Source organism: Pseudophryne corroboree, chromosome 5 (genome assembly GCF_028390025.1).
Source record: "Pseudophryne corroboree isolate aPseCor3 chromosome 5, aPseCor3.hap2, whole genome shotgun sequence".
Lineage (NCBI taxonomy): Eukaryota > Metazoa > Chordata > Amphibia > Anura > Myobatrachidae > Pseudophryne > Pseudophryne corroboree.
In genome coordinates this window covers 492,357,920-492,384,519 of record NC_086448.1, presented here as the reverse complement: position 1 = coordinate 492,384,519, position 26,600 = coordinate 492,357,920, and the positions used below count along the sequence as shown (strand labels likewise).

The 26,600-nt window shown below is 46.8% G+C and overlaps 1 protein-coding gene across 1 annotated transcript in view; it reads right to left on the bottom strand.

Moving 5' to 3' along the window:
- Positions 1-26,600, bottom strand: part of C5H5orf22 (chromosome 5 C5orf22 homolog) — a 236,848-nt gene that overhangs the window by 45,411 nt on the left and 164,837 nt on the right. Inside the window, exon 6 of the mRNA XM_063925203.1 lies at positions 8,736-8,802. Within this exon, the coding sequence (XP_063781273.1) occupies positions 8,736-8,802 (67 nt within the window). The remainder of the gene's footprint in view (positions 1-8,735; positions 8,803-26,600) is intronic.

The window sequence follows — 26,600 nt, the reverse complement described above, 5'->3', positions numbered from 1 at the left end:
TTTTTCCCCTATAGCAGCTTATATACACAGTTTTGCGCCTAAATTTATGTGCCCCCCCCTCTCTTTTTTACCCTTTGTGTACCAGGATACTGCAGGGGAGAGCCTGGGGAGCTTCCTTCCAGCTGAGCTGTGAAGAGAAAATGGCGCCGGTGTCCTGAGGAAGAAGGCCTGGCCCCCTCAGCGGCGGGCTTCTGTCCTTTTATGTACTTTAATGGCGGGGGTTAATGCACATAATAAGAATTTACTTACCGATAATTCTATTTCTCGTAGTCCGTAGTGGATGCTGGGGACTCCGTAAGGACAATGGGGATTAGCGGCTCCGCAGGAGACTGGGCACAAAAGTAAAGCTTTAGAACTACCTGGTGTGCACTGGCTCCTCCCCCTATGACCCTCCTCCAAGCCTCAGTTAGGATACTGTGCCCGGACGAGCGTACACAATAAGGAAGGATTTTGAATCCCGGGTAAGACTCATACCAGCCACACCAATCACACCATATAACTTGTGATCTAAACCCAGTTAACAGCATGATAACAGAGGAGCCTCTAGAAAAGATGGCTCACTACAGCAATAACCCGATTTTTTGGTAACAATAACTATGTACCAGTATTGCAGACAATCCGCACTTGGGATGGGCGCCCAGCATCCACTACGGACTACGAGAAATAGAATTATCGGTAAGTAAATTCTTATTTTCTCTAACGTCCTAAGTGGATGCTGGGGACTCCGTAAGGACCATGGGGATTATACCAAAGCTCCCAAACGGGCGGGAGAGTGCGGATGACTCTGCAGCACCAAATGAGAGAACTCCAGGTCCTCCTCAGCCAGGGTATCAAATTTGTAGAATTTTACAAACGTATTTGTTCCTGACCAAGTAGCTGCTCGGCAAAGTTGTAAAGCCGAGACCCCTCGGGCAGCCGCCCAAGATGAGCCCACCTTCCTTGTGGAATGGGCTTTTACAGATTTTGGCTGTGGCAGGCCTGTCACAGAATGTGCAAGCTGAATTGTACTACAAATCCAACGAGCAATAGTCTGCTTAGAAGCAGGAGCACCCAGCTTGTTGGGTGCATACAGAATAAACAACGAGTCAGATTTTCTGACTCCAACCGTCCTGGAAACCTATATTTCCAGGGCTCTGACAACGTCTAGCAACTTGGAGTCCTCCAAGTCCCTAGTAGCCGCAGGCACCACAATAGGTTGATTCAGGTGAAACTCTGAAAACCACCTTAGGGAGAAACTGAGGACAAGTCCTCAATTCCGCCCTGTCCGAATGGAAAATCAGATGAGGGCTTTTACAGGATAAAGCCGCCAATTCTGACACGCACCTGGCCCAGGCCAGGGCCAACAGCATGACCACTTTCCATGTGAGATATTTTAACTCCACATATTTAAGTGGTTCAAACCAATGTGACTTTTGGAACCCAAAAACTACATTTAGATCCCAAGGTGCCACTGGAGGCACAAAAGGAGGCTGTATATACTGTACCCCTTTCACAAACGTCTGAACTTCAGGGACTGAAGCTAGTTCTTTTTGGAAGAAAATTGACAGGGCCGAAATTTGAACCTTAATGGACCCCCATTTCAGGCCCATAGACACTCCTGTTTGCAGGAAATGTAGGAATCGACCTAGTTGAAAATTCCTCCGTCGGGGCCTTACTGGCCTCGCACCACGCAACATATTTTCGCCAAATGCGGTGATAATGTTTTGCGGTTATATCTTTCCTGGCTTTGATCAGGATAGGGATGACTTCATCCGGAATGCCTTTTTCCTTCAGGATCCGGCGTTCAACCGCCCTGCCGTTAAACGCAGCCGCGGTAAGTCTTGGAACAGACAGGGTCCTTGCTGGAGCAGGTCCCTTCTTAGAGGTAGAGGCCACGGATCCTCCGTGAGCATCTCTTGAAGTTCCGGTTACCAAGTCCTTCTTGGCCAATCCGGAGCCACGAATATAGTGCTTACTCCTCTCCATCTTATAATTCTCAGTACCTTGGTTATGAGAGGCAGAGGAGGGAACACATACACTGACTGGTACACCCACTGTGTTACCAGAGCGTCTACAGCTATTGCCTGAGGGTCCCTTGACCTGGCGCAATACTTGTCGAGTTTTATAAACATGTGGAAGACTTCTGGGTGAAGTCCCCACTCTCCCGGGTGGAGGTCGTGTCTGCTGAGGAAGTCTGCTTCCCAGTTGTCCACTCCCGGAATGAATACTGCTGACAGTGCTATCACATGATTTTCCGCCCAGCGAAGAATCCTTGCAGCTTCTGCCATTGCCCTCCTGCTTCTTGTGTCACCCTGTCTGTTTACGTGGGTGACTGCCGTGATGTTGTCCGAATGGATCAACTCCGGGTGACCTTGAAGCAGAGGTCTTGCTGAGCTTAGAGCATTGTAAATGGCCCTTAGCTTCAGGATATTTATGTGAAGTGATGTCTCCAGGCTTGACCATAAGCTCTGGAAATTCCTTCCCTGTGTGACTGCTCCCCAGCCTCGCAGGCTGGCATCCGTGGTCACCAGGACCCAGTCCTGAATGTGCGGCCCTCTAGAAGATGAGCACTCTGCAACCACCACAGGAGAGACAGCCTTGTGCTTGGTGACAGGGTTATCCGCTGATGCATCTGAAGATGCGACCCAGACCATTTGTCCAGCAGGTCCCACTGGAAAGTTCTTGCGTGGAATCTGCCGCATGGGATTGCTTCATAGGAAGCCACCATTTTTCCCAGAACCATCTCATTGATGTACTGAGACTTGGCTCGGTTATAGGAGGTTCCCGACTAGCTCGGATAACTCCCTGACTTTCTCCTCCGGGAGAAACACCTTTTTCTGAACTGTGTCCAGGATCATCCCTAAGAACAGAAGACGAGTCGTCGGAATCAGCTGCGATTTTGGAATATTGAGAATCCAATCGTGCTGCCGCAACACTACCTGAGATAGTGCTACACCGACCTCCAACTGTTCCCTGGATCTTACCCTTATCAGGGAATCGTCCAAGTAAGGGATAACTAAAATTCCCTTCCTTCGAAGGAGTATCATCATTTCGGCCATTACCTTGGTAAAGACCCGGGGTGCCGTGGACCATCCATACGGCAGCGTCTGAAACTGATAGTGACAGTTCTGTACCATAAACCTGAGGTACCCTTGGTGAGAAGGGTAAATTGGGACATGAAGGTAAGCATCCTTGATGTCCCGAGACATCATGTAGTCCTCTTCTTCCAGGTTCGCAATCACTGCTCTGAGTGACTCAATCTTGAATTTGAACCTCTGTATGTAAGTGTTCAAACATTTTAGATTTAGAATCGGTCTCACCGAGCCGTCCGGCTTCGGTACCACAACAGTGTGGAATAATACCCCGTTCCCTGTTGCTGGAGGGGTACCTTGATTATCACCTGCTGGGAATACAGCTTGTGAATGGCTTCCAAAACTGTCTCCCTGTCAGAAGGAGACATCGGTAAAGCCGACTTTAGGAAACGGCGAGGGGGAGACGTCTCGAATTCCAATTTGTACTCCTGAGATATCACCTGAAGGATCCAGGGGTCTACTTGCGAGTGAGCCCACTGCGCGCTGAAATTCATTGAGACGGGCCCCCACCGTGCCTGATTCTGCTTGTAAAGCCCCAGCGTCATACTGAGGGCTTGGCAGAGGCGGGAGAGGGTTTCTGTTCCTGGGAACTGGCTGATTTCTGCAGCCTTTTTCCTCTCCCTCTGTCACGGGGCAGAAATGAGGAACCTTTTGCCCGCTTGCCCACGAAAAGACTGCGCCTGGTAATACGGCGTCTTCTCATGTTGAGAGGCGACCTGGGGTACAAACGTGGATTTCCCAGCTGTTGCCGTGGCCACCAGGTCTGAAAGACCGACCCCAAATAACTCCTCCCCTTAATAAGGCAATACTTCCAAATGCCGTTTGGAATCCGCATCACCTGACCACTGTCGTGTCCATAACCCTCTACTGGTAGAAATGGACAACGCACTTAGACTTGATGCCAGTCGGCAAATATTCCGCTGTGCATCACGCATATATAGAAATGCATCTTTTAAATGCTCTATAGGCAATAATATACTGTCCCTATCTAGGGTATCAATATTTTCAGTCAGGGAATCCGACCACGCCAACCCAGCACTGCACATCCAGGCTGAGGCGATTGCTGGTCGCAGTATAACACCAGTATGTGTGTAAATACCTTTTAGGATGCCCTCCTGCTTTCTATCAGCAGGATCCTTAAGGGCGGCCATCTCAGGAGAGGGTAGAGCCCTTGTTCTTACAAGCGTGTGAGCGCTTTATCCACCCTAGGGGGTGTTTCCCAACGCACCCTAACCTCTGGCGGGAAAGGATATAATGCCAATAACATTTTTGAAATTATCAGTTGTTATCGGGGGAAAACCACGCATCATCACACACCTCATTTAATTTCTCAGATTCAGGAAAACTACAGGTAGTTTTTCCTCACCGAACATAATACCCCTTTTTGGTGGTACTCGTATTATCAGAAATGTGTAAAACATTTTTCATTGCCTCAATCATGTAACGTGTGGCCCTACTGGAAGTCACATTTGTCTCTTCACCGTCGACACTGGAGTCAGTATCCGTGTCGGCGTCTATATCTGCCATCTGAGGTAACGGGCGCTTTAGAGCCCCTGACGGCCTATGAGACGTCTGGACAGGCACAAGCTGAGTAGCCGGCTGTCTCATGTCAACCACTGTCTTTTATACAGAGCTGACACTGTTACGTAATTCCTTCCAACAGTTCATCCACTCAGGTGTCGACCCCCTAGGGGGTGACATCACTATTACAGGCAATCTGCTCCGTCTCCACATCATTTTTCTCCTCATACATGTCGACACAAACGTACCGACATACAGCACACACACAGGGAATGCTCTGATAGAGGACAGGACCCAACTAGCCCTTTGGTGAGACAGAGGGAGAGTTTGCCAGCACACACCAGAGCGCTATATATATACAGGGATAACCTTATATAAGTGTTTTTCCCCTTATAGCTGCTGTATCTTTAATACTGCGCGTAATTAGTGCCCCCCCTCTCTTTTTTAACCCTTTCTGTAGTGTAGTGACTGCAGGGGAGAGCCAGGGAGCTTCCCTCCAACGGAGCTGTGAGGGAAAATGGCGCCAGTGTGCTGAGGAGATAAGGCCGCCGATAAGGGGGCGGAGCCTATCTCCCGTTTTTCTATGTATTCTGGCAGGGGTTAAATTCATCCATATAGCCCAGAAGCTATATGTGATGCATTTTTTTTGCCATCCAAGGTGTTTTTATTGCGTCTCAGGGCGTTCCCCCCCAGCGCCCTGCACCCTCAGTGACCGGAGTGTGAAGTGTGCTGAGAGCAATGGCGCACAGCTGCAGTGCTGTGCGCTACCTTGTTGAAGACAGGACGTCTTCTGCCGCCGATTTTCCGGACCTCTTCTGTCTTCTGGCTCTGTAAGGGGGCCGGCGGCGCGGCTCTGGGACCCATCCATGGCTGGGCCTGTGATCGTCCCTCTGGAGCTAATGTCCAGTAGCCTAAGAAGCCCAATCCACTCTGCACACAGGTGAGTTCGCTTCTTCTCCCCTTAGTCCCTCGATGCAGTGAGCCTGTTGCCAGCAGGTCTCACTGAAAATAAAAAAACTAAAACTAAACTTTTCACTAAGCAGCTCAGGAGAGCCACCTAGTGTGCACCCTTCTCGTTCGGGCACAAAAATCTAACTGAGGCTTGGAGGAGGGTCATAGGGGGAGGAGCCAGTGCACACCAGGTAGTTCTAAAGCTTTACTTTTGTGCCCAGTCTCCTGCGGAGCCGCTAATCCCCATGGTCCTTACGGAGTCCCCAGCATCCACTTAGGACGTTAGAGAAATACAGTTTATCAGACTGTATTATGTGCTTTTCGCCAAGTAAGGTAATCTAATTGCTGCCCAGGGCGCCCCCCCCCAGCGCCCTGCACCCATCAGTGACCGGAGTGTGTGGTGTACTAAGGGAGCAATGGCGCACAGCTGCAGTGCTGTGCGCTACCTTAATGAAGACCGGAGTCTTCAGCCGCCGATTTTCAACTTCTCTTCGTTCTTCTGGCTCTGCAAGGGGGACGGCGGCGCGGCTCCGGGACCGGACGACCGAGGACTGGGCCTGTGTTCGATCCCTCTGGAGCTAATGGTGTCCAGTAGCCTTAGAAGCCCAAGCTAGCTGCATGCAGGTAGGTTCGCTTCTCTCCCCTCAGTCCCACGTAGCAGTGAGTCTGTTGCCAGCAGATCTCACTGAAAATAAAAAACCTAACAAATACTTTCTTTTCTAGGAAGCTCAGGAGAGCCCCTAGGGTGCATCCAGCTCTGGCCGGGCACAGATACTAACTAAGGTCTGGAGGAGGGGCATACAGGGAGGAGCCAGTGCACACCAGATATAGTACCTAATCTTTCTTTTAAGAGTGCCCAGTCTCCTGCGGAGCCCGTCTATACCCCATGGTCCTTACGGAGTACCCAGCATCCACTAGGACGTCAGAGAAAAGGTGTTACAGTATTGGGTAACCTGCATTATTTTGCTACAGTGAATAGTCTAATGTCAGCCTGTTTTTGTTTCGTTCCTATGGTGATGGATAACTAGGTGATGTCAGTTGCTCCAATGTCTCCTCTGGTGGCACTGGTGTCATCCTATCAGAGAAAGATCAATCAGGTGAATTTCTTCTGTGCAATTTGTATTCTTGGAAATCTCTTCCTGCTGAAGTAAATTATGGAATTAGAGGGCCAACATACAGTGGACGTATCTGTTGGAGGGAGCTAGGGAGCTCACTACAGTATATACCAGGCCTGGCCAACCTGTGGCTCTCCAGATGTTGTGAAACTACACATCCCAGCATGCCGTGCCACAGTTTTAGCATTCCCTAATAGAAAAACTGTGGCAAAGCATGATGGGACATGTAGTTTTACAACAGCTGGAGAGCCACAGGTTGGCCAGGCCTGGTATATACACTAATTACAGAAACTTGATATACCTCAAATCCACCACATGCCTTAAAGCCCACCAGGCTTGCGTGTCACCCTTTTCCTCCTGTTTTAATCTCACATTACTCACCACCCAGGATGCAAGAACTAGAAAGCGGACACCCTCTCACAATCTTCATGCTAAAAGCAAAACCAGACTTTCCCCCCAACCCATTCATGAACCCAACAGTGTGGTAACTAGACATGTCCTTATACACCTGGCATCCATATGCCACAAGATACCCAACGTGACGAAGCTGATCAGTGTACCATCTTTTTCTCTACATTCTGTGCCTTTTTCACATTGTAGAAGTAGCAAAACAACACTCAAAGTATACTAGAGACGCTGGGCCGTGACTTTAACCGCACAGGTATTAGTTGAACACGCATACAGTGACAGATGAAGAACAATGGAACCTGGTGTCAGAAAAAGCCGCGGCTGCTGCATCGTAGCACTTTGTATACAGATTCACAACACAATTGCACGCAGATATTCAAATGTCTCACTGTGTACTTAACAATATGATAAACCAATGGGAGAACAAGCAAACACCATCATCCACTCAGTGGTTAGCAGAGTCCAGCTAGTGACAGTGCAGAATCCCAAATATCACGATGGTAGCATCCTGAAAGTTCACACTTACCTAATGAAGTTCTGATAGCATTAAAAGAGAGTGTCACCTCTTAGGTCCGTCTTTCCAAAAATTTATAATTTTATTGATCACTGGGAAGATCTTTTTATACCCATTAAAAACCACTGTGGGAATTGTCAGACCTGTCATGAAGTACACCATGACTGTTACAGGGCTATCTGTGGCCAGACCTCCGCAGCTCCCCAGGAGATATGGGACAGGTATCCCAATCTTTGTGAGGGCTTCATGAAGTGTAATGAGGGAAGAGTTATGGGCCCTACATATTAGGCGATCGGCCGCTGAGGTGCCAGACGGCTGATACGGCCGACGAGCGACCCGGCAGCGGGGGAGTGAAGTTTCTTACATAACCCTGCATGCTAATATGGACGAGATTGTCCATACTGGCATGCATGTATAAGCGACCCGGCACCAACAATGAACGAGCACGGGGCCGCGCATCGTTCATCGTTGGTGCCTACGCACTGAACGATATGAACGAGTCCTCATTCATTAATGTACCAGAACGTTCATATCATTCAGTAAGATCTATAAGTGTGTAGGGCCCAATTGGATAATGTGATCACATGTATTACAACAATGGATGGTTGATTTACTTTCCACCTACTTGCCCCCAGCCATGATAAAAGTTAACACATGAAGTGCTTTCTCTAGTCTATTGATAAAACATAGTAAATTAATGTCCAAGTTGCCATCTTGTTGCATATCACACACCTAGAGTCATTTAAACATCAAGCCAACATGGTAAACGTTGGTATTACAAGATGCATGTACTGTATAACATTTCCCTGGGCCTCAGACCTAGCAAATAAATATATGTAGCTGTCTGGGAGTTTGCACCGGTTGAGATATCCTTTAGTATTTGGCAACATGTACTCCTCATAATAGTTATTCATTTATTATACAGTTTTTAAAATAGCTTTTCCTTCTCACAGGTGCTACTTTTTAGATGGAAAATGTACTTGCGAGAGTCGAGTTGACCTACAATGTGTAATCATATCCCTCACACAGAGAGGAGACAGGTATCTGTTTTCACATGAACATAAAGATACAGACAGGACTTTGTTAAAACATAGTTAATGTATGAAATCTAGAAAAAAGAAGTGACAGAGTAGCTTAAGAAAATAAATGCTTTACCATTTCATAATCTGGTGTTTCCATTCGGGATTTCAAACTGTGCACAAGCTGGGCAAGACTGCTCATTCTGAAATATGAAATACAAATTAGAAATCCCAAAGGCAAAGTATTGCACAGGCTAGAACAACCTTCTCACAATGGCACTAAAGAATATATCCAACAAGCAGCTGTAGAGGAGAGGTGTCAATCCTCCTCTCTTAAAAACTCAATTAAGAGCAAAAACCAAAAAATAAGCAAGTACTTATCTGAGGATGATGAAGATGGAAACATGTCAGGCATTAGGACACAATAGAATAAGACCTCTATTGGGACATATATCCATTCTACACCTACTCTGTGATATATCAAAACTGGAAACAAAGGATTTAGAAAACCGCTGCAAATACAAAGGAATGCTTTGTTTATGGGACTCCATATCACTTTACAAGAGACTGTTTTGTAACATCCATTGTTTCTATTTGCTGGATAAATATTCTCCATCTTCATTGGCAATTATATCACTGTATTGGAGAATAACTGACTACTGTTTCTATTTTGCTGATTCAACTGTTACAGTAGCTTTTTTTTTTTTTTTTTAAATAGGTCTGTGTCAAATTAGAGGAGTTAGGTACTTACCGATAAATCTATTTCTCTGAATCCACTCGGGGACACTGGAGAGTTAGACAGCTGGGGTGTGAAGGATGCAGACCGGAGGTAGCACAACGTATATAAAAAAAACCCCCATAAGTGCACAGCTGGCTCCTCCCCATTCACGCCCCTATCCTTCCAGTTTGAAAAATTGACGGAGAGAAGAACGAACGGAGAGAAGAAAACATTCGGGAAGGAGCCAACCATACCATAACGTTAAACATCAACCAAGTAACTATCAAACTTTGTTTCAAACTTGTTTGAAGAAATAAAACACGCAGGCTGGTAGCACCGAGGCGGGCGTCCAGTGTCCCCGAGTGGATTCAGAGAAATAGATTAATCGGTAAGTACCAAAATCCTCTTTACTCTGTCATCCACTAGGGACACTGGAGAGTTAGACAGCTGGGGACATCCCAAAGATACTCCCATGGGTGGGAGTGATGTCCGAAGCCTGCAGAACCAAACGGCCAAAATTAGAATCCTTAGCCGCAAAACTATCAAATTTATAGAAGCGAGTGAACGTGTGTGCGGAGGACCATGTTGCCGCTCTACAAAATTGGTCCGTATAAGCTCCTCTAGCAGCCGCCCAAGAAGCTCCTATCGACTTGGTGGTATGTGCACCCACCCGAAATGGAATTCTTACCCCTGGAGATATATGCTTGTCTGAGGGTGAGTCTCATCCATCTGGAAAAGGTTTGTTTTGTTGCTGGCCAACCCCTCTTGGGACCATTATACAACACAAACAAACCGTCCGACTTTCTAAGGGAACTTGTAGCATGCATGTAAAACCTTTAAGGCCCTGACCACATTCAGGGAACAGTCCCCTTCCGACATCTGAAAAGATGGGACCACAATAGGTTGGTTTATGTGAAAACCCGAAGCCACCTCAGGCAAAAACTCTGCCCTAGTACAGAGTCCTGCCCTATCCTCGTGGATAACAAGAAAAGGGCTCTTACAGGATGGGGCTCTCAATTCCGATACCCTACTTGCTGATGCCAAGGCAAGTAGTAAGACGGTCTTCCAGGACAAATATTTGAGATCTGCCCGTTCCAAAGGCTCGAAGAGGTCAGATCTCAAAAACTCTAAAACACCAAGTTTAGGTCCCACGGAGCCGTGGTAGAACGATAAGGTGGCTGTAATCTCAACACTCCCTGAAAAAATGTCTGCACCTCCTGTAAGAACGCCAGACGTTGTTGGAAAAAAAATAGAAAGACCGGAGACCTGAACTTTCAGGGATCCCAACCTTAAACCACAGTCTAATCCGGTTTGTAGAAAACGCAACAATCTGATCAGACGAAATTTTCTGGGGTTCCAAAATTTAGGCAGACACCAATCCATATATTTTTTCCAGATTCTATGGTAATGTGCCGCAGTCACTGGCTTTCTAGGCTTTTGGTAGGAATAGCTGACCTTGGAAAACCCTTTTCCTTTAGTATCCTGGTCTCAAGAACCACGTCATCAAACGCAGCCTGTTCAGGTCCGGGTGTAGAAATGGAACCTGTGATAACAGATCCTCTCTCTGTGGTAACCTCCAAGGCTCCTCTGCTAGGAGGCCCCTCAGATCAGAGTACTAACTTCTGCGAGGCCAGTCCGGTGCTATTAGAATTACCCACGCGGCTTCCTGTTTCACCTTCTTCAACACTCTTGGTAATAGAGGAAATATGTATAGCAGATCGTATGGCCAGTGAATCGCCAGCGCATCCACTACCTCTGCTGCTGGGTCCGCCATCCTGGCCACATATCTCGGAAGCTGCAGATTGTGTTGAGACGACATCATCCTGTGGTAACACCCACTTTCTTACTACTGCATCGAAGACTTGGGGGTGTAGACTCCACTCTCCTGGGTGCATGTCTTGACGGCTGAGGTAATCTGCCTCACAGTTGTCCACTCGTGGAATAAAGATTGCCGACAGGATTATGCTCCTTTAAAGGCCAAGTGGCTCTGTGTTCCTCCTTGACAGTTTATATACACCGCTGCAGTCACGTTGTCCGATTGGACCTCCACGTGTTGTCCTCGTACTAGGCTCTCCACTTGCAGAAGTGCATTGTAGATAGCTCATAGTTCTAATACATTTATCGGTAGACAACTCTCGTACTGCGACCACCTCCCCTAGAACTGATGGTTTCCCGGTACTTCACCCCAACCTCTGAGACTTGCATCTCTTGTCAAAATGATCCAATCCCATATTCCAAAACGTTTTTTCTGCAGACAGGTTCTTGTGGACCGACCACCAGATCAGCGCCATTTTGGAGTGAGGTGACAAACTAATTTTTGTGAAGACACAGATGCATGCCTGCCCCTTGTGCAATCAGGTTCATCTGAAAAGGTCTTGAGTGAAGTCTGCCGTATTGAATCGCTTCTAAAGATGCTACCATCTTCCCTAGAAGTTGAATACAAAAGTGTAGAGACAGTCTGATTTTGTAAAACTTGACGAACCATGTTTCTGATGTCTTGAATCTTGACCTCTGGCAGAAAGACTCTCAACCGTTTTGTGTCTATGAGGAGACCCAGGAATTGGATTCTTTGGGTTGGTAATAAGTTGGATTTTTTGAAGTTCACAACCCAACCGTGTTGAGTCAGGACCTGATAACGCGATCCGTGTGCCCCGAATCAATAATTCCAGGGACTTGATCAAAAGGTCGTCCAAGTAAGGTATTATTGTAATTCCCACAGACCACAATCTCGTTACCATAACCGCCATAATCTTTGTGAAAATCCTTGGAGCCGATGATAGGCCAAACGGTAACGCTCTGAATTTGTAGTGGTTTTTCTCCACCGCAAACCTCAGATAGGCCTGATGTGGAGTTCAAATCGGAACATGACGGTATGCATCTTTATGTCCATTGACACCATGAACTCCTTTTGTTCCAAACCTGTAAGGAATTGATTTAACACTTTTAAATTTAGACTGGGCCTAACTGAGCCATTTGGTTTGGGCAACACAAAAAGACCCGTTCCTTTCTGTGGTACTCTTGTCCCAACAACTTTTGGATCGCCTTCTCTAATGCCCTTGCTTTTTGAGGACACCGAGGTAGACCCGTAGTAAAGAATTGACTGTGGGGGCGGACTAGAAACTTGTGACCCTGGGAGACTATTTTGTTGACCCAGACTTCTGGAGAGGTTTCGGCACAGGCTTTCTGAAACCTTATCAACCTGGCTCCCACCTTGGGGGATCCAAGATGAGCAACGGTCTTGTCAGTGGACTTGGGAGTCCTGTTTTGGGCTGTTGACTGGGAACGGCCTCTGCCTCTGTTTCCACTAGGTTGTCCTCTGAAACCACTCCCTCTGGCACGAAAGGACTGTGTCCTAAAAGAAGTAAAAGCCAGCCCAGAATATCTCTGTCTTACAGCTGGCGTGGTTCTAGGATATGCCGTAACTTGATTTTCCAGCCGTGGCCTGTGAAATCCATTTAACCAATTCAGGATTCAGGACCAAACAAAGTCTCCCCAACAAAAGGAATAGCTCAGACTGCCTTTTTTAAGCCACAGTATTCGTCTGGCCGAACCAAAAATATGTGACGCTATCCTGCAAGCATCCTTTGCAGCCTGGCAAAGGTAAGTGGCTGACTCCCGGATATCCTCCGCTAAACGGGATATCTCCTCCTGGTTATTAATCTTCCACCACTGCGCAAACTATTTGGCCCGCCCAAGCAGCAATGGCCTTGTTAACCCAGGCACGCACCAGCGTCAGTCTGAGGGATGCCCCTGCTGACAAAAAGATGGATTTAAGCGCATCCTTTAATGTAGTCACATTTGGTATAGGTAAGATTGTCTTTTTCGACAATCTAGCTAAGGATACATCTACATTGGGTTGAACCTCCCATTTCGTCATGACCCCCTTAGGCAAGGGATAATTTACTGTAAATTTATTGGGTAACTGGAAACGCATATCCGGCTGTTTCAAAGCTTCACTCATCTGGTCTTGGAGTGTCTTAGGTTGGTACTTTAGATGCCATGTTGCAGGTACACACACCGCAAACAGCAGTCTTGTTTGAATAGATGAAGAAAGTCTGTAGGGATTTGGGGAGCAATGAAACAGAGAGGTATCCAGCTGGTAAATATAAAACACAAAAACAGAGAGAGAAAAAAATATATTTAAATAAACAAAATTATTTTTTTCTGTACCAGCAAGAGGTTTACAAACCTCACACCACCAACTGCTATCTTGTCTCAGGATTGTTGCTGTAGACTCTGCTGCTCCCCACCTCAGGATCTGTCATCCTCATCCTTTGGGAGACAATAAATATATATATATATATATTTATCCTGAGTGCTGCCATTGGAGAATATATAACACGCAACCTGAGGGCTGACGTTGAGGAGGGCATTGGGTACAGCAAATCGCCGTTTCCAGTGAGTGCCGGAGCTGGGAGATATATATGTATCGCGCGCCCTCAACATACTTAAGATGGCCGCCACTGAAATTTTCTGATCACCTCGCTGATCACTGGCAGCGCAGGCGCCTCTTACCGCTGGTGACCGGAGCTCTCCTCTGGCTCCGTTGCTATGGCACCGCCAGCCTCTTAACTCCGTAGCGGCACCGCGGCCCGTACTCTGCCGCCGTCTCGCCAGCCCAACACCCAGTTCTCGGTACGCTGTGCTGAGCGAGTCCTGCCGCAAACAGGCCCAGCGTATCCCATGTCTCTCAGCTGCGGGCGCCTGTGCTTTAAGAGCTGCTGCGCCTGGGAGAATGATGCGGTGGCTGCTATCCTCAACTGCGCGCCTACACTGTGCGGGGAAGGGGGGGGGGGGGGGGCTTACATACCACCATTACTCACAGTTCTGATCCCAGTACTGCTCCTGATTCTCTTAATGAGCAGCGATCCCTTCCACCGGGATCACTGCTCCACTAGTACCTCACAAAGTACTCTTCGTGCCACCTGCTCCCCATTTAGTGAGGTGGGATTAGGCCACTGAATTGTTTATTGCGCCAGAGCTCCTACAAGTACTTCTTTCCGCCTCAGCACAATTTTTCAAACTGGAGGGACGGAGGGCGTGAAGGGGGATGAGCCAGCTGTGCACTTCTGGGTTTTGTTTTTTTTATATACATTGTGCTACCTCCAATCTGCATCCTTCACACCCCAGCTGTCTAACTCACCAGTGTCCCCTAGTGGATGACAGAGAAATAATAAGATTTTACTCACCGGTAAATCTATTTCTCGTAGTCCGTAGTGGATGCTGGGACTCCGTAAGGACCATGGGGAATAGCGGCTCCACAGGAGACTGGGCACAACTAAAGAAAGCTTTAGGACTACCTGGTGTGCACTGGCTCCTCCCACTATGACCCCCCTCCAGACCTCAGTTAGGATACTGTGCCCGGAAGAGCTGACACAATAAGGAAGGATTTTGAATCCCGGGTAAGACTCATACCAGCCACACCAATCACACCGTATAACTCGTGATACTATACCCAGTTAACAGTATGAAATATAACTGAGCCTCTCAACAGATGGCTCAACAATAACCCTTTAGTTAGGCAATAACTATAAACAAGTATTGCAGACAATCCGCACTTGGGATGGGCGCCCAGCATCCACTACGGACTACGAGAAATAGATTTACCGGTGAGTAAAATCTTATTTTCTCTGACGTCCTAAGTGGATGCTGGAACTCCGTAAGGACCATGGGGATTATACCAAAGCTCCCAAATGGGAGGGAGAGTGCGGATGACTCTGCAGCACCGAATGGGCAAACTCTAGGTCCTCCTCAGCCAGGGTGTCAAACTTGTAGAATTTAGCAAATGTGTTTGACCCCGACCAAGTAGCTGCTCGGCAAAGTTGTAGAGCCGAGACCCCTCGGGCAGCCGCCCAAGAAGAGCCCCTTTCCTCGTGGAATGGGCTTTCACTGATTTAGGATGCGGCAGTCCATCCGCAGAATGTGCAAGCTGAATCGTGCTACAGATCCAGCGAGCAATAGTCTGCTTAGAAGCAGGAGCACCCAGCTGGTTGGGTGCATACAGGATAAATAGCGAGTCAGTTTTCCTGAGTCCAGCCGTCCTGGAAACATATACTTTTCAGGGCCCTGACTACGTCCAGTAATTCGGAATCCTCCAAGTCCTAAGTAGCCGCAGGCACCACAATAGGTTGGTTCACATGAAAAACTGATACCACCTTAGGAAAGAATTGGGAACGAGTCCTCAATTCCGCCTTATCCATATAAAAAATCAGATAAGGGCTTTTGCATGACAAAGCCGCCAATTCTGATACACGCCTGGCCGACGCCAAGGCCAACAGCATGTCCACTTTCCACGTGAGGTATTGTAGCTCCACGGATTTAAGTGGCTCAACCCAATGCGACTTCAGGAAATCCAACACCACGTTGAGATCCCACGGTGCCACTGGAGGCACAAACGGGGGCTGGCTATGCAGCAGTCCCTTAACAAAAGTCTGAACTTCAGGCAGTGAAGCCAGTTCTATTTTGGAAGAAAATCGATAGAGCCGAAATCTGGACCTTAATGGAACCCAATTTTAGGCCCATAGTCACCCTGACTGTAGGAAGTGCAGAAATCGACCTAGCTGAAATTCCTCCTTTGGGGCCTTCCTGGCCTCACAGCACGCAACATATTTCCGCCATATGCGGTGATAATGGTTTGCGTTCACTTCTTTCCTAGCTTTAATTAGCGTAGGGATAACTTCCTCCGGAATGCCCTTTTCCTTCAGGATCCGGCGTTCAACCGCCATGCCGTCAAACGCAGCCTCGGTACGTCTTGGAACAGACAGGCCCCCTGCTGCAGCAGGTCCTGTCTGAGCGGCAGAGGCCATGGGTCCTCTGAGATCATTTATTGGAGTTCTGGGTACCAAGCTCTTCTTGGCCAATCCGGAACAATGAGTATAGTTCTTACTCCTCTCCTTCTTATTATTCTCATTACCCTGGGTAAGAGAGGCAGAGAAGGGAACACATACACCGACTGGTACACCCACGGTGTTACCAGAGCGTCCACAGCTATCGCCTGAGGGTCCCTTGACCTGGCGCAATATCTTTGTAGCTTTTTGTTGAGGCGGGACGCCATCATGTCCACCTGTGGCCTTTCCCAACGGTGTACAATCATTTGGAAGACTTCTGGATGAAGTCCCCACTCTCCCGGGTGGAGGTCGTGTCTGCTGAGAAAGTCTGCTTCCCAGTTGTCCACTCCGGGAATGAACACTGCTGACAGTGCTAACAAAATGATTTTCCGCCCATCGGAGAATCCTTGTAGCTACTGCCATCGCCATCCTGCTTCTTGTGCCGCCCTGTCGGTTTACATGAGCGACCGCCGTGATGTTGCCTGACTAGATCAGCACCGGCTGGTGTTGAAGCAGGGGTCTAGCCTGACTTAGGACATTGTAAATGGCCCTTAGTTCCAGAATATTTTCCATAGTCACTGGAAGTTTCTTCCCTGTGTGACTGCCCCCCAGCCTCGAAGGCTGGCATCCGTGGTCACCAGGACCCAGTCCTGTATGCCGAATCTGCGGCCCCCTAGAAGATGAGCACTCTGCAGCCACCACAACAGCGACACCCTGGCCCTTGGAGACAGGGTTATCCGCCGATGCATCTGAAGACGTGACCCGGACCACTTGTCCAACAGATCCCACTGGAAGATCCTTGCATGGGACCTGGCGAATGGAATTTCTTCGTAAGAAGCTACCATCTTTCCCAGGGCTCGCGTGCATTGATGCACCGACACCTGTATTTGTATTAGGAGGTCTCTGTCTAGAGACGACAACTCCTAGGACTTCTCCTCCGGGAGAAACCCTTTTTATCCTGTTCTGTGTCCAGAACCATACCCAGGAACAGTAGACGCGTCGTAGGAACCAGCTGCGACTTTGGAATATTCAGAATCCAGCCGTGCTGTTGTAGCACTTCCCGAGATAGTGCTACTCCGACGAACAACTGCTCCCTGGACCTCGCCTTTATAAGGAGATCGTCCAAGCACAGGATAATTATTTCGGCCATTACCTTGGTAAATACCCTCGGTGCCGGGGACAGACCAACGGCAACGTCTGGAATTGGTAATGACCATCCTGTACCACAATTTTGAGGTACTCCTGGTGAAGAGGGTAAATAGGGACATGCAGGTAAGCATCCTTGATGTCCAGTGATACCATGAAATTCTCCAGGCTTGCAATAATCGCCCTGAGCAATTCCATTTTGAACTTGAACCTTCGTATATAAGTGTTGAAGGATTTAAATTTTAGAATGGGTCTCACCGAACCGTCTGGTTTCGGTACCACAAGATTTTGGAATAGTAACCCCGGCCTTGTTGAAGGAGGGGTACCTTGATTTCACCTGCTGGAAGTACAGCTTGTGAATTGCCGCCAGTACTACCTCCCTTTCTCCGAGGGCAGCAGGCAAGGCTGATGTGAGGTAATGGCGAGGGGGAGTCGCCTCGAAATCCAGCCTGTATCCCTGTGATACTATTTGCAGAACCTAGGAATCCACCTGTGGGCAAGCCCACTGGTCCCTGAAGTTCCCGAGACGCGCCCCAACCGCACCTGTCTCCACCTGTGGAGCCCCAGCGTCATGCGGTGGACTCAGAGGAAGCGGGGGAAGATTTTTGATCCTGGGAACTGGCTGTCTGGTGCAGCTTTTTCCTTCTTCCCTTGTCTCTGTGCAGAAAGGAAGCGCCTTTGACCCGCTTGCTTTTCTGAAGCCGAAAGGACTGTACCTGAAAATACGGTGCTTTCTTAGGCTGTGAGGAAACCTGAGGTAAAAAAATTTCTTCCCAGCTGTTGCTGTGGATACGAGGTCCCAGAGACCATCCCCAAACAATTCCTCACCCTTATAAGGCAGAATCTCCATGTGCCTTTTAAAGGCAGCATCACCTGTCCACTGCCGGGTCTCTAATACCCTCCTGGCAGAATGGACATTGCATTAATTCTGGATGCCAGCCGGCAAATATCCCTCTGTGCATCCTTCATATATAAGACGACGTCTTTAATATGCTCTATGTTAGCAAAATATTATCCCTGTCTAGGGTATTAATATTATCTGACAGGGTATCAGACCACGCTGCAGCAGCACTATTTATGCTGAGGCAAATGCAGGTCTCAGTATAGTACCTGAGTGTGTATATACAGACTTCAGGATAGTCTCCTGCTTTTTATCAGCAGGCTCCTTCAAAGTGGCCGTATCCCAAGACGGCAGTGCCACCTTTTTTGACAAACGTGTGAGCGCCTTATCCACCCTAGGGGATATCTCCCAACGTGACCTATCCTCTGGCAGGAAAGGGTACGCCATCAGTAACTTTTTAGAAATTACCATTTTCTTATCGGGGGAACCCACGCTCTTTACACACTTCATTCACTCATCTGATGGGGGAACAAAACACTGGCTGCTTTTTCTCCCCAAACATAAAACCCCTTTTATGTAGTACTTGGGTTCATGTCAGAAATGTGTAACACATTTTTTATTGCCAAGATCATGCAACGGATGTTCCTAGTGGATTGTGTATATGTCTCAACCTCGTCGACACTGGAGTCAGACTCCGTGCCGACATCTGTGTCTGCCATCTGAGGTAACGGGCGTTTTTTTGAGCCCCTGATGGCCTTTGAGACGCCTGGGCAAGCGCGGGCTGAGAAGCCGGCTTGTTACGTCATCCAGCCTTTTATGTAAGGAGTTGACATTGTCGGTTAATACCTTCCACCTATCCATCCACTCTGGTGTCGGCCCCACAGGGGGCGACATCCCATTTATCGGCCTCTGCTCCGCCTCCACGTAACCTTCCTCATCCAACATGTCGACACAGCCGTACCGACACACCGCACACACACAGGGAATGCTCTGACTGAGGACAGGACCCCACAAAGTCCTTTGGGGAGACAGAGAGAGTATGCCAGTACACACCAGAGCGCTATATAATGCAGGGATTAACACTATAACTGAGTGATTTTTCCCCCAATAGCTGCTTGTATACACATATTGCGCCTAAATTTAGTGCCCCCCCTCTCTTATTAACCCTTTGAGCCTGAAAACTGCAGGGGAGAGCCTGGGGAGCTGTCTTCCAGCTGCACTGTGAAGAAAAAATGGCGCCAGTGTGCTGAGGGAGATAGCCCCGCCCCTTTTTCGGCGGACTTTTCTCCCGCTTTTTTCATGGATTCTGGCAGGGGTAATTTATCACATATATAGCCCTGGGACTATATATTGTGATGATTTGCCAGCCAAGGTGTATTATATTGCCCTCAGGGCGCCCCCCCCCCCCCAGCGCCCTGCACCCATCAGTGACCGGAGTGTGAGGTGTGCATGAGGAGCAATGGCGCACAGCTGCAGTGCTGTGCGCTACCTTGTTGAAGACAGAAGTCTTCTGCCGCCGATATTCCGGAACACTTTTTGCTTCTGGCTCTGTAAGGGGGCCGGCGGCGCGGCTCCGGGACCGAACATCGAGGTCGGGTCCTGCGGTCGATCCCTCTGGAGCTAATGGTGTCCAGTAGCCTAAGAAGCCCAAGCTACCACCAGTTAGGTAGGTTCGCTTCTTCTCCCCTTAGTCCCTCGCTGCAGTGAGTCTGTTGCCAGCAGATCTCACTGTAAAATAAAAAACCTAAAATATACTTTTTTTCTAGGAGCTCAGGAGAGCCCCTAGTGTGCATCCAGCTCAGCTGGGCACAAGATTCTAACTGAGGTCTGGAGGAGGGTCATAGTGGGAGGAGCCAGTGCACACCAGGTAGTCCTAAAGCTTTCTTTAGTTGTGCCCAGTCTCCTGCGGAGCCGCTATTCCCCATGGTCCTTACGGAGTCCCAGCATCCACTTAGGACGTCAGAGAAATTATATATAGTAAATTTACAGCATGTGTGTGGAACTCCATTGAGAAAGTCACATCACCAGTGATGCACACTGGTCTTGTGTCTTTCTTTATTGAGTTGCGAGTGCTGCACCTATGCTGAATATACTGAGGAATCTGTGAGGGCACTGGTATTACAGGTTGAGTATCCCTTATCCAAAATGCTTGGGACCAGAGGTATTTTGGATATCGGATTTTTCCGTATTTTGGAATAATTGCATATCATAATGAGATATCATGGCAATGGGACCTAAATCTAAGCACAGAATGCATTCATGTTTTATATGCACCTTATACACACAGCCTGAAGGTCATTTTAGACAATTTTTTTTATAACTTTGGGCATTAAACAAAGTGTGTCTACATTCACACAATTCATTTAAGTTTCATATACACCTAATATACACAGTCTGAAGGTCATTTAATACAATATTTTTAATAACTGTATGTATTAAATAAAGTTTGTGTACATTGAGCCATCAGAAAACAAAAGTTTCACTATCTCACTCTCACTCAAAAAAGTCTATTTCGGGAATATTCCGTATTTCGGATATTTGGATATGGGATACTCAACCTGTATATTCATTAGGAGTGCCAGTCATGCTATATATGATAACAATATGGACTGGACACCTATATATTATCATTCGCTTTCTACCTATACAGGTAATACTGTTATTATAGCCATCTATATAACAACCTCTAGCAAGGTTTTTGGTTACTTAGAAAAGGTATAGTATTACTTTCGCCATAGTTCAGCATGAACAAAATATCCACTTTTATATAAAGGAATGTATTCTTTCATACACTGAATCACAGTAAATCAGAAGTACACAGCAGGTTAGTGAGGAGTAAGTTAGTTCAGTTCAGTCAATGAAATATATGAAAACTGTAGACACACGCTGCTTTTTATCAGATGTCAAAAGCAGGGTAGCATGGCTGTTCCAATTTCCATTGTCTAACAGTGGAACTGATTTCCCATCATAGGAAAACTCCAACTGTAGGTTCTACTGTGAACTGATAAATTGCACAGAAATTTAGAAGAAAAAAAGAAAGGTAGAAGAAGTACTAAAATTTGTACCTGGCATAATGTATTTGTGTGACACAAAGGGCATCTCAGCCCCTGAAATGTGCTTTGCCTGACATTCTCATAATAATAACATCTTTTTCTGAAGGTGTGATTTGATGATGAAGCAAATGTCTGTAGACAGTTTAAAGACCGGTATAAAACAAAACTACAAAACCGCTGGACCGAGCAGAAAGTGTTGATTAATCACTTGGTTCTATATAGTTTTGTTAGAACAGTAGCTGAACATGCTGTCAGCTAATCCAACAACTACCTCTACTGGCAAATTATGAACACTACACTGAAAGTACGTATATTTTAGAACTATACCTTCACAACTCAATCTACACAGTTCCCCCTAACCCAAGTAAAGTTAAAGTTGTGCAAGTTTTTATTTAAAAAATGATTTAACAAATGGACGTTAATTGTTTTGTTTTTGTTTTCGAGCACAATAAAGTCATTTACTAATTTGTGAACATAAACCTGCATGACATCTACACTCCTTTCACTAGGACAGTCTTATTCCTTCTGACTCACTATGCTCTAGCTCTGTATTATTCTCCTTCTGAATAATATACACAATTCTGTCGGCATTCCCAATAAATACAAAAGTTCCCCCGGTGTCCAGTTAAAAAAAACGCATACATATCCAGCACAAGAACAGCACTCAGAGACTTGAATAAATGAAAAACTTCACACTTGTATATAGTTGTATATTGTGGTGTGAGGGTTTGTGTCTCGCCACAATTGCCCACATTTCTGTGGGATCAGTTCCCTTTCCCATTCTACACCTGCAGTGGAGATTTAAAATTCTAGGCTTTCTGAATTGCACAGCTGCAACTGGAGAAACAGAAGTCGAGGATTTCCAGCTCACTCAGGTGCAGGAGAGGGGTTTAAAACTCCCAAACACCCACAGTGCATTGTGCTGATGCCTATTAGGGCCAATGAGCAGGGATCAGTTTGCAGCGCCAGGGACTATGGACATTGGCTGTGCAGGAGAGCATGGCACACACGTGCCTGCAAGCCACTACAGAGTACTGATGATGGAGCACAAGAAGGACTTTTTAGGTTTGTGTTTTTATTTTTCTGTTTGTACCTGTGTGACCAGGCCCAAGAAAGTAAAGAAGCTGTGTTGTAACCGGAATACCTGCTTGCAGACCCTTATTTCAGTACCCATGTCAATATTCTGCCAGCGGCATCCCATCTGCCAGAATGCCGGCAGCAGGGTGAGTGCAAAGAGACAAGCTGCAGCCTTGGTGGCCCGCTGCGCTTCCCACAGGATCAATTCCACGAGTGGGAATAGCCTCGTTGTGCAGGGATTCCAACTGTCGGTATTGTCGGTAACTGTCGGTATATATAGGGTTCCAGGATATCTCTGATGTATTGTTGCTGTTCTTGACAGAGGGCCACAAAGGGACCGAAACGTTGACTCTGAACTAGCCGTTGGGCTATCTTTGATGCTGCTATGATTGAATAAAAAACAGTTTTATTGGACTTATTGGTGAGTGACTATACTTTGTGAATACTTTACACATATATATATAAACTTACGTTTAAATCCCCTCACCGCACCACGTGGATTCGGCTGGATCCGGAAGACCGAAGACGGCGCCCACGTATGACGTCGTCATTCGCTCCCCGTCACCATAACAACCGACTGATAAACACTGTGACAGATAAAAACGGCGTCATGAGGGAACAAGTACACATATGGAATACTTATGTACATATAAAGAACAATTCTACTAAATAAGCAAAAATGTATATTACTATTGTAATCCAATATCGATCTATATAAGATCCTACAAGGACTGCACATGTGTTGTTCGCTAGATTAACATATACCTGTCAGCAGACCCCGGATCAATAAGTCTAATCCTATAGCAACACTCAATAAGTTAATAGAAATATATTTTTAATGCAGATAAATCCCATATACTACAATATATTATAAAAACCAAAGGTGATTAGATCTAGAAAGCCCTGCTCTCATAGAAAACAATGAAGCCCAAGGGTTTCATTAAGACCCCTAGGAGACATGGTATTTAATCTGTGGATCCATCTAGATTCACAGCGTAAAAGTGCAAGGGATCTGTCACCCCCTCTACGTCTGGGGGGCACATGATCAATAATCATATACCTAAGGGCTGATAAATTATGACCTGCTCTCACAAAATGTCGTGCAATGGGTTGGTCACTGTGACCTTTCTCCAGAGCAGTTCTAATCGATAATCTGTGTGTGGCCATGCGTTCACGTAAAGGTTCTATCTGTTTTGCCCACATAACTAAGGCCACATGGGCAAGTGATCATATAGACAATAAATTTTGTGGTACATGTCACCCGATGTCTAATGAGGAACTTCTTACCGCTATATGGGTGTCTAAAGCTGTCGCCAGCCACCATATAGCTGCAGGTGGTGCAACTTAAGCACCTATAGCAGCCATTCTTTCTGGACAGAAAATGAGGTTCAGAGGTTTCTATCTTGGAAATGTCGTCTATATATCTGGCATAAAATAAGACCTTATTCCCCAACAATGATCTATTGAAAAAGATATCGCGTTCGGCCCTAAACATAAACGCGTTGGCGTACGAAAGATAAAGCACTATCTATTCCCCGTGAGCAGCTCTCGTCTCCCAGAAATAGGAACAATAATACTAACCGCATCCCCTGGGTGAATCATTATAATGATAAAAGCAATCACATTAGATCTATTACCAGAAGACTTTGGCCCATAGTCAGTACTGATAAAAATTTAAATCTAATGGGTAAGTCTGTGATGCCATGTTATACCAGGGGGAGAAACATTCATGACTGGGTAGTCAAGACTGACATTTCCAAGATAGAAACCTCTGAACCTCATTTTCTGTCCAGAAAGAATGGCTGCTATAGGTGCTTAAGTTGCACCACCTGCAGCTATATGGTGGCTGGCGACAGCTTTAGACACCCATATAGCGGTAAGAAGTTCCTCATTAGACATCGGGTGACATGTACCACAAAATTTATTGTCTATATGATCACTTGCCCATGTGGCCTTAGTTATGTGGGCAAAACAGATAGAACCTTACGTGAACGCATGGCCACACACAGATTATCGATTAGAACTGCTCTGGAGAAAGGTCACAGTGACCAACCCATTGCACGACATTTTGTGAGAGCAGGTCATAATTTATCAGCCCATAGGTATATGATTATTGATCATGTGCCCCCCAGACGTAGAGGGGGTGACAGATCCCTTGCACTTTTACGCTGTGAATCTAGATGGATCCACAGATTAAATACCATGTCTCCTAGGGGTCTTAATGAAACCCTTGGGCTCCATTGTTTTCTATGAGAGCAGGGCTTTCTAGATGATCTAATCACCTTTGGTTTTTGTAATATATTGTAGTATATGGGATTTATCTGCATTAAAAATATATTTCTATTAACTTGATGAGTGTTGCTGTAGGATTAGACTTATTGATCCGGGGTCCGCTGACAGGTATATGTTAATCTAGCGAACAACACATGTGCAGTCCTTGTAGGATCTTATATAGATCGATATTGGATTACAATAGTAATATCCATTTTAGCTTATTTAGTAGAATTGTTCTTTATATGTACATAAGTATTCCATATGTGTACTTGTTCCCTCATGACGCCATTTTTATCTGTCACAGTGTTTATCAGTCGGTTGTTATGGTGACGGGGAGCGGATGATGACGTCATACGTGGGCGCCGTCTTCGGTCTTCCGGATCCAGCCAAATCGACGTGGTGCAGTGAGGGGATTTAAACGTAAGTTTTTATCTGTTTATTTATCCTGATGACGAGGAAATAAAGTCCTCGAAACGTTGAAGCACATCCCTGCATTTGTTTGATTATTTACGAGTGCCGCCAATTGCAAATATATATATATATATATATATATATATATATATAAAAATAACTGCAACCCTATATATAGATTATATATATGCTAACAGCTCTCTACAAGAAGAGACCCTAGAGAGTCCCTTCTGAATATCACGGCACCAAGAGGATTGGTATTTGGGTTAGGGCCGCCCCTAAGGTTAGCTGTGCGGACTGGTTTTTGGTGAAGTTAGATGGCCATATACTGCACTGAGATCTCTATGGAGAAAAATAAAGAGTTATGGTAAAACTTACCTTCGTTAACTATTTTTCTTCAAGGTCCATGGGATCCACAGGGTTAGCGATGGGTATGGTTGGTGGAGATAAGAATCAGGTAAAGAACAGCTAAGCTTGTGAGTCTCCCAGGATGCACTGGGGCTCCTCTCCCCTCATACCCCGCCCAAATGATTAGGCACTTCGGTTTTAGTTAATAAGCTAGAGCAGGAGCTGGAGGAGAGAAGGAAGAATGATACACACAGGAAAAACACTCTCACATTGAGGAGAAGGGAACTGGTGACTGAGGTAGTAACCCATTGAAGCTAGGTGAGCAAGGTGGGGCGCCCTGTGGATCCCATGGACCTCAAAGAAAAATAGTTAACAAAGATACATTTTACCATAACATTTATTTTTTCGGGGTCCATGGTCTCCACAAGGTTTACGATGGGATGTCCCAAAGCAGTTGTAATAGGTTCTAAGCTGAAAGGAGAATATTGCAGCCAAAAGTTGCAACCTGAGAGGCAAACGTATCAAAGACATAGAACCTAAGAAACGTGTGGGCAGACGACCACATAGCAGCCTTGCATAATTTTTCAGCAAATGGGCTGCCCACAGAGCAAGTACAGTGTGCAGACTGTACTTGGAACAGGAAGATCAGCCTGCGTGTAAGCCTGTGAGATGGCCATACGAGCAAACATGCCAACGTTTTCTTTAGAGGCTGGTCAGCCCCGCTTCTGGAATCAATAAAGGATGAATAAGGAATCAGTTCTTCTAACGGAACTAAGGCCTAATTCAGACTGGATTGCGGTCTGAAGTCCTTTGCGGAGTGCGCTCGTGCACCCCGAAAGCCCAGTGAGATGCTAAAAGACGCGCCAACATCGTTGGCGGAGCGCATTCCGGACAATGCAGGCGTGTCAGACTGTTGCGGGAGTAGGCCGCGGCAGCTTGACGTCACACGCAGCCGTTGCGACCCGGGACACGGCGGGTAGCCGCCTGCCAGCGCAGCTAGGCTGCGCATGAGCTGCGCTGACAGGGAGCTACTCGCCGGGTGCAATAGTATAGCCTCCAAGCGATGCTTTTGTAACCGTTCGGAAGGGAGGGGGGGTCAGAGCCAGACATGCGGGGCGGACTAGCCCTGTGCTGGGCGTCGCCCAGCATGCCTGAGAAACTGATCGTAGATGTGCTAAATTTGAAATCTACGATCATATCTTAATTACCCCTCTAGTACGGTCCACGTAGATTCTGAGAGCACGGACCACATCCAACGAAGTTTCCTATTGTGAAAGGCCGGGTTCCTGGAAGGCCAGTACCACAA